Consider the following 9885-nt stretch of genomic DNA (forward strand, 5'->3'; position numbering starts at 1 on the left):
CGCCATGTGTGACGTCATCAAAATGCTGGCTTCTGATTGGCTCCTCAAATCGACGCCCCAGCTCCCCCATATTCCCTCTACTAATATATGTATTAATTTCTAGCATCATCGATGTTAAAAATAAGACATAATCCTGGGTCTCAAAAATATAAACACATTGTAAGTTTTTTCATACAAAAGTAATTTCCTAGACAGATTAAATAAAAACTAAGCCCTAATTCGTCCTTTCAACGGAACATGGTAACAAATTTTCACATTTGGAACTAATTGCAAGCACATTTAAAGCATTTCAAGGTACTAGTATATCAAATAATATGAAATCTCGATTATTCTCGAAACTTATATTCTCTTTTCACTGATATATTTGCAAGTGCCATTGTAGTTTTTGAATTATAATATTTTATAGACTGCAATGCTCTTACAATTTCATATAAAAAACATAAAGTTTTAATTTGGTTTTTTATGGATTTGAAATTAGGTAATCGCTGAGGTATAGATTTTTTAATATTTTGTAATAGCCTCTAGTATACCGGCGAGGTTTCCTCTTCTGTTTACTTGTACAGGTATGTCGAAACGTGTCCGGCCTCAGAATACCTGTCTTCATTTTATGCAACAGAAGGTTTTATTAGAACTACTGATATAATTATCAGTGGGGATCGAATTAAAACTGATATGAGTTTCGATAAGAGTTTCGATTTACGATAATCGATGAAGTAAAATTATGCAATTTTTAAAATTTGTTTTAACAAACTCAACGTATTGTAACATAGTGCTAAAGAATAAATATGATTTTTTGATGTTGATAAAATATTCAAAACTAGAAGAAAAAGAAATTGGTAAACTACTGGGGTTGTTGCTCAGCTCATACTGAGATAATTATCAGTGGGGATCGAATTAAAACTGATAAGAGTTTCGATTTACGGTTATCGATGAAGGAAAATTATGCAATTTTTAAAATTTGTTTTAACAATCTCAACGTATTGTAACATAGTGCTAAAGAATAAATATTATTTTTTGATGTTGATAAAATATTCAAAACTGGAAGAAAAAGAAATTGGTAAACTACTGGGGTTGTTGCTCAGTTCATTTTGCTTTTAGTTGTTCAGTCCTTTGCAATTGGACTTGCATCATAACGGCTGAAAACGACCCTACCACAAATCTGACTTTAACACTTTCAAAGGTAGGGAGACAAAAATAATAGTATTGCTCACAACATGCAAAAATAGATTTAAGGAATAAGTATTAAATACAATCACTATAATATTATAAGTGTAACAAACCTCTACACATACCCTTAAGCATTAACTGATGTTAATTAAAAAAAAATAAGCTTGAAAAAGTTATAATGGATTTTGTTTTTTTTTCTCTCAGCCTTATTGCGTTATTATTGTAATTATTTTATTTCATAAATTTTGCTTTAAACAAATCCAACCAAGATAACCACAGGTACTCTGTTCGTGTCATTAATCAAATAAATTAATAGTTGTATAAAATGCTTTCATTAAATTCCAATTGGTGGAAGTGAAAATCAAAATTTAAATAATATGTATTCTGATTGTTTTTCTCTTGTATTCTTCAATTATAATAATATATTCAGTTAATTTCTCTTTGCAATATATACTATACCCGAATCAATCTTATTTTAATTCGAATTAACAGTCTCATCTATCATATATTAATGAAGGTATTCTATACAACTATTAATTCATTTGGCTACATACACAAAGTAATCGCTGTTTTAAAGAAACTTATATATATCGAAGAAGAAATAAAAGTGGATTGCTCTATTTAATTAAATGAAATAAAAACTATAAAATGTTACTCTTATCGTTTTTCCCTATCTACGTAACCTTCAGTTCGTTAAATATTACTTAATTTTAACGTTTGCTATTTATTTACTATTTTATTTTATATTCAATTAAATAACAAGTATAATACAATCTTTATCTCTACAGTCATTGGCACTGACATAACCTCTCAGAACAAGCCGAACAAAAATAAATTGACCAGAGGTCAAGGAAAGCTTAAAATGTAATTATTTTTCTCAACTTTTTTTAAAATTTTTAATTTTCTTTATTTCAAAAATTTTATATTAAAAATATAGTTTTGAATATTATTCGAGAATATGAATTTGTTAAAACAACAAGTATATAAAATCAATTATATTTCCTTTGTTCTGGTCTAGTTGGTTATTTTTAATGTATTATAAACTTAAGATGTGACGTTTCCATGTACCACTAGAATTTACAAGAAGCACAGTGCATTATAATGCTGGAATTGAATAAAGGTTTTTTTGTATTAGTTTCACTGTTATTCTATGATTTGATTTAATTTTCTCTAATTCTTTTTAAATCAATTAAAATTAGGTTTAAATTTCCAGATCTTTTAATTTCTCCATTGTTTTTGTACGTACTATCAAGTTTTGTACAACTTAGAGAGAGAGATTCATAAAATAAATAAACCACCTAATACTTACATTGAATGGGTTTAAATATTTAATAAGAGTCAAACTTCCCTGATGAATATTCCGAATTTAAATATAAATATTATAACAAATCTATTTTAACATAAAATTATGAAGAATATGATCAGGGGTGCGGTCACTAGAAAATAAATGGTTTTAAACTATTTTTTTTTTATTGTGACCGCACCGCTATCTTCTTCATAATTTGAATTAATACGGTCAATTATTTATATATATAATATTTTAACGTAGTTTTTGGTCAAATTTGATATATTTATTTTGTCATAATATTGTAACTATATATACATGCGAAACGTAATGTATTGTATTTAATCTCAAAATTAATTGTATAGAGAGCCTTGTGTGATAGTGTGTGTGGCGATGAATTTCTGTTATCAGTGGTTTCAAGAGCTCATAAATTGCTTATTTGTTTGGAATTTGCAATACAAATATTATTTATTAACTTCTCAAGGCTTAACTATTTTAATGAAAAAATTCAAATGGAAATAAAAAAATATATATAGCTTTGCTAGTGAATTGTAGATCTGTACCCTACAGAAAAGCTAGTTGTAGTATTGGAGGAAAACCTTGCAGCAAACTCGCCCTTGGTGGGAATAAAGAGAAGTTTGCCCTTACCACTTCTAATTGTTGGCCTGGATAGCTGCACCAACTGTAAATTGAATATCCTGGTAGAAGTTACTCTTTAACTCATTTCTATCTAGGAAAGGGGTTCTGCTTACTTCTCAAGAGCTGGATTAGTTCCTCCAATTTTTCTTTTCATGACCACAAACACAATGACTTTGATGGCAACTATAATATAACTACAAGGTATTAAAAACATTTTAATGTGCGAGCTTAACAAAAAAAAAAAATTATTATCCATCTCAAAATTCTTTTTCATATGCTTGTAGATAGACATGTAGATAGAAAAAAATTCCGGCGGTCTGTCGTTTGGATATTTTTTCAAGAAAGGATGTAATGTACTTTTAATCCGTATCCATTTTCACAAGTATTTTTTGCAGGTTCGCATAGAATTCTTTACTTTTTATCATTTTCGAAATCAGTACAACGAAGTTTGTCAAATTATCGTTTGAAATATAAACTTATCTCCTGAACTGAAAAAAAAAAATCATTCGGTACAATAATTTTTCGTATATTGTTCGTGGTTATCTAACTCTTAAAGTATTAATTTACTCTAAATTGGAGATTGTGCATTATTATTATTTTCTTCTTTAATATTTTATGTATGTGCAAAACATACTTACGTATAAACATTATATATGTCCATGAATAAGACCCCAGGCCCCAAAACTATTTTATTTATTATTGGTTTTTTGCCCTATTTCTTATTTTCGTCTGTTTTAAAGAATAAATTCAAGAAATAGAGATGAAATATATTATATACACGAGAGCTCACTGGCTAGTGTACTTAATTGAACAGTTAATATTCATAATTTGAACATAGAACTTGATCTATGACGATATACAGAGTTACCATTCATCTGGGATTTGCCCGGACAGTGGGAGACTGAGGGACTGCATTGTGGCCGATATCTGTGGCAGTAAAATTGTCTGGGAATCCCGACTGAGAAGTGATAAGGGAATTCTGTCCGGAATTTACCAACTCCTGTCGACAATCTGCTATTGTACCTTTAAATTTAGATAAATTAACAATTAAAATAAACTAATAATTCGTTAAACGAAATTCAAAAGCCTAATACTTACACCTAGAACCCTTTCCCATTGGTTGTAGAGGGTTTTAATGCTCATAAGAAGTATTAAAAACAAAAGCATAATATTATACTACATTGACCAATAAGTATAAATAACAAAGTAACCGTTAAAAAGATCCACTTAAGTTAAAAAGATATTGCCAGAGAAATTCTCTTCTGTACAGGAGTCACCTAAAGTTGTTGAAAAATATATTCGTACCATCAAAGTGGGTTACTTCGTTTCAATGACATACCTTTTATATAACTGAGTGTGGCCCATCGGTAGTAGTGAAAGGGCAGAGAAAAGAGAAAAAGTCAAAAACAGGATTATGTATAGTTTTCAAATAGCATGAACGAAGTTCAGAAGAAAAAAAATCATATGCTATCTGGTATTTTTCTGCATACAATTGTCTACTAAACAACATGTCTGATTATTTCTTCTTGAAATTTTAGGATAAGTGTGATCTGTCACACTTCAAATTTTTATTTTAATTATTTATTTAATGTAATTTACTACTGTAAATAAGTATACACTTGAAATCTTCGGAAGGAACTACCCATTGGTGGTACTTCAAACATTAATTTAAATTAGAAGGTCCTGTGGCCATCTTATTTTCAGACGCCTTGGAGGATTATCAGGGATTGTTAAGGATGAAAGATTAAGAATTAATAGATGGTTAAGGAGTTTGGAATAAAAAGACACATATCTGTTTTGGGTCAAATCTGCAACGAATGGGATTTTAAGGTCTTTGTGAATGAGTTTATTTGTAACGTAATAAGGAGCATCAAGGATTTTACGTAGGATTTTGGATTGTAACGATTGGATGCGGGAAGAATTTGATAGTTTGGTGGAGCCCCAGAGCTCAATTCCATATGTCCAAATTGGTCTTATTCAACACTCAAATTAGTGTATACTAATTTTTTTGTAGTGAATGGGAAGTTTAGAGCGTTTGTCAAGTAAGTATTGTAGCAATCGGAATCTACGACCAGTTTCTTGTCGTTTCAGTCTTGTGTGAGGATTCCAAGTAAGTCTCTTGTCAAGATGGAGTCCTAAGTATCGAATCTGTTCAACAGGGGTAAGTGGACTTTAAATTTAAAAAAAATCACTTTTACATAGATGTGTTTCATTTTGGTCTAGGTTTATATTGAATTAATTTTTTTTTTGATATATTCTTAATTATTTTACTAAGGTATTATTTAAAGGAATGATTTAAACAAAGTTAGGAGAAAGAAACAAATATATTCTTCTGTATTACATCAAATATGAATTCCTGAGTTTTAAAAAGATTTTTTTGAAAACTGTTCATATTCTTCCAATATAACCTGACCAAATCTGAACTCCACTTATTGATTTAAAAAACACACACACACTCTGATAATCATAAAGCTAGGTCCTTTTTTTTTTTTTTTTTTAATTTTACATAAGGAAGTTGAGGTCTACATTTCTTACTTCTTTGAGTGGTTGGAATAGAGCGGAATAAAAGCCAAAATATAGAAAAGATTTTTTTTTACGTAGTAAAAGTTTTTTCCCTCCAAAAATCTTTATTCTACAACAGTTTAATTGGGTGTGGACTAAGCTATGAAGTCGATTGGTCCTCTTTATATATAAATCAATAAAAATAAATTTAGTTTGATATAAAATTTGATGATAAAATAAATTTATCTTTATTTATCTTTTTTCACAATTACATTTCCTTTATTTTTCATTTACATTTTTAAATTTACACTCTGTAAAATAGAAACAAAATTAATATAAATATCAAGATATAATATTAAGACATAATTAAAATAAGCCCTTCAATTCATGGTTTCAAACACTGCTCCAAGGAACCTAAAGAAGTAATTTTCGCTAGGTTTCAAACTCCTGTTCCAATTTTTTCCCAAAACTAGCTTGGCATATTATTTATGTTTAAATGTAATTTATTTATTCAGAAATATTAATACATGCTGCCACAACTTATAGTTTAAGTGTTCATTCATACTATGTACAGAATTATTTATATCTTTTGTATTTTACCAACTTACTTATGCATTTTATCACCTCGTCCACTATTCTCACCAATAAGCATGAGTTATTTAATGAACACCATTAATTAAATTATTTACTGAGTAACTAATAATTGAACTTTTCCAAAATTTGTTTTTAATATTCACATAGGTAATGCTTACGTCTTATGAGGGAGAAGTAGAAAAAAATGACTATTCATCAGTTTACTTGTTATATAATTAGTTATCCTGGCGACTCGTAAGTAGGAATAATTATGAGATAATGAATAACAAGTAATTATTATTATATTTCACTTTTTATAATATTGTAAATCCATAGTCACTTCACTATTGATAACTTTATTAATAAATATTATGGAAATAACCATCTAAATTTAGATGGCGGTAATTTAATTTAAATAACCACAACGTTATAGCCGTATCGTTGCAATAATTAGAATGAAAAGGACTTCAGAAATCTTGAGCAGTTGCTAGGAATACGTTTAGCATAAGCTGGCGAACCAATTTGTTGCTGATCTCAACTCTATCTCCTCGGAAAGTAGAATTCAGCGATGTTTGAAATTTTTCTGTAATGGATTCCTTCAAGCTAGTATTTATGAAATTCTTGTACACGAGGGCGATATCTCCGTAGTTTTCGTGAATACTTCGATTTTCTATTGAGAATCCGACAACAGCTACTTTCTTAGTGGCAGCTGCTTTCAATTGTACCACATCCAGTACTAGCGTGTAGGTGGCCTGATTTATAATAAGTACTCTCGTTCTGAAAGTAAAAGATTATTGGATTAAATGCACTTTTTAATGGAAATATAAACTAGTTTAATTTTAAGGAGCTATTGACATCATAATTAAACAAAAATGCAACAACAAAACTGTTACTTTTTAAATCTAACTTTTCAATAACTCTTATAATTTGATTCACAATCTGACTTAGTATACATCAAAAAGAGAGTTATTTTGTTATGTTTTAGAAGTATTACAAAGAAGTCCCGAAGACTGGATATTTAAATTAGGAGGGAAACTTTAGGAATGTCTACTCAGGGACCCTAGTAGAGAAAAAAAGTCTAGAAGTGAAAGGACATTGAGTATGTCCAATGCAAAAGAATAAATAATGTGTATATATATATATATATATATAAGGAACCTTATCAAATTTTTAATTGGAGCCTTCAGTTGTAATCGAAAAACAATGTAGACCATCTTTTAATTCTCAGCACGAGGAATTAAAAAAAATATTTTTACAATAACATTATCATTAAATATTACACAAAAAAATATAATAAATTTGTTTCATATACTTACGGGCTTATGATGAAAGCTCTGTCATTATTTACTTTAATGGCAAGACGTTTGGTGTTGGAATTATTACTCGGTAATGAAACGCATGAATTAGGAGGTAGTGTCAGTTCTGACACAACTCTATACTGTATATGTAACAAATAAGTTTGATTTATATCATATACATTGTAATGTTAATATAATTTCTCATATTTTTTATTTTCAATGAATATATAAAATATCAATTAATGTAACTTATACTATATTAAAGTTTTTAATTAGGTTACATATATTTTAATACTTCAATAAGATTTTATGTAGATAAATATAAATAGCTAAAAACCTTTGGTTACCTTAGCATGCCCACTTATGAATCCAGGGTAGTTTGTATGTGGGAAGCTTACATCGATCTCAAGTGGAAGCAGGTTTTGTAGAATGTTGAACTGAGTGACCAATTGCAGACAAAGGTCGCTTATTGTGTCTCCTGTAACTGTACTGACTATCAGGAGTAGTGGGAGAAAGATCTTGGCCATCATCTTGGTTTGAGCGTGTATCTCACAACTGCCCTATCTTATATATCAAAGATCTATCAAGTAGACATAGATAAAGTCTATTGATGTAAACGATATCTATAATCAGTTTCTAATTCTAAGAATACAAAAGACACGTAATAAATTACATGTATAAGAAGAATTTGAGCTCAAGGGGTAATAAAAGGCTCAATGCGCTGGTCCATGAATTTAGAATACTCATTTAAAATCCAATAAAATAAAAATAAAACTTTTTACGCATAATTGTTAACATTGTTCAAATAGTTTTTCCTTGTACTACCGTCTTCCTCTTTTAATTATTCTCAGTGGTGAGGAACATGGTTCTAGGCCTCATCCATTCGATGTTCATGGGCGAAAGCTGTCATTGAAGTCTGGCAACTGAAACTGTCGTTTGGATTCATTCGAGCAGGGTTCATTGCCTTAATGAACCTACAGCTTTATTTCCGGGATATCACAATGACAGTTTATTCACGCCAGCTCAATTTCACGACTCCTGTAACTCTCAGACAATTATTTAATTCCCCAGAGCATTGTCAGAAATCTAGTTAGTCATTTTTGAGAGTCTGTTTATAAAAGATTATGTAAACAAAATGAAAATGATATTTAATTTTATGATTTTAGAAATATAATTGAGAAAGATAGTCCAAGTCAATAAAGGTATCAGGATAGTAACAAAAAACTATTTATTGAACCTACGTTTCGCCCCACTTTGCAGGGCTAAATAAGAAAACAAGATACAAACATTTTAGAATTAACCGAACATTAAAAATAAAAACATTTCAAAACAATTTTTAAGTTTATAAAGTATATAAAAAAACTAAAGATAATAACATATTGATAATAACAATATTAAGAAATATACATGTTGGTAGACTGGAGATAAGTTGTTAATAAATATAACCAGGTGAAATATAACTTCACAATATAAATTTAGTCACATAAATAATAGGAAACTACTCATTACTTAACATTAGAGAGGTAGATGCATAAGGTACAATAAAGGTTAATAATTAAACGTAAACATTAAACTCATATTAAATGTGGTTCAGAGTGATTTCCTTAAGCATTAAGACAGGCACGGCATTTTTCTTCAACAGCAGCAGTGACAGAACGGCACTGGATATATGTGATTATTTATTTATTTATCACCCTACCCTGCCTATTAGGCAATACGGGTGTTCGCAGCAGTTGGTACAACTCATTGCTGCATATGACAAACTGGATATATGTTATTCAATTATCCCTCTTCTAAGGAATTAAGATCATTAACCACCCTTACATAAACTTTTTGTTTAGTGTCACCCCCCCCCCCAAAAAAAAGAAATTGAATCGTGGAGCTAAAGATAGACTTGTTTGTTAATATTCTATTCGGAAATCGCCTGGCATATCCACGACGGGCAGCATTATCATTACCATTGCCAAAGCCATACACAAACACCATCTCGGCTTATTCACCATTTGAATAAATTGAAGGTATAATGATGAGTACTCTGCGAAAGCCTCTTACAAACTGATAAATGTTATTGAGAGTTCCCAATGCTAATTACAAATAGTATTAATCCTTATGTTTCCAATAGTTTTTATACAGTTAGGAATAAAAGGCCATGTTAGTATTCTATTTAATCCATCTCCTAAACAAAGCGTTTGCGGACATATCTTCACATATAATATGAATCTTAATTATTTACTAAATAATTCAAAAACTATCCAAATTATAGTCTCAAAACATTTATTTCATTTACACGTCCAACGTTTCGGCCAATTCGGCCATCTTCAGGGACAATCTACTACAAAAAGTTTCCATTATATAATGACCCTACAATCAATTCAAATATTTAACATTATTATTTATAATTTACCTTACCTTAATTTACTA

At 29.5% G+C, this 9885-nt stretch overlaps 1 protein-coding gene across 1 annotated transcript; it reads right to left on the minus strand.

Annotated features, from left to right (window-relative positions):
- Positions 1–6526: 6526 nt before the first annotated feature.
- On the minus strand, positions 6527–7999 carry LOC106691515 (uncharacterized). Its single transcript, XM_014437311.2, has 3 exons — positions 7812–7999; positions 7483–7604; positions 6527–6943 (listed from the first exon to the last, which is right to left on the minus strand). The coding sequence occupies exons 1-3, from the start codon at positions 7992–7994 to the stop codon at positions 6634–6636; spliced, it is 615 nt and encodes a 204-aa protein (XP_014292797.1). The 5' UTR covers positions 7995–7999; the 3' UTR covers positions 6527–6633.
- Between the last annotated feature and the right edge of the window lie 1886 nt (positions 8000–9885).

Source organism: Halyomorpha halys, unplaced genomic scaffold, assembly GCF_000696795.3.
Source record: "Halyomorpha halys isolate HHAL.00 unplaced genomic scaffold, Hhal_1.1 Scaffold2438.1, whole genome shotgun sequence".
Taxonomy (NCBI): Eukaryota; Metazoa; Arthropoda; class Insecta; order Hemiptera; family Pentatomidae; genus Halyomorpha; species Halyomorpha halys.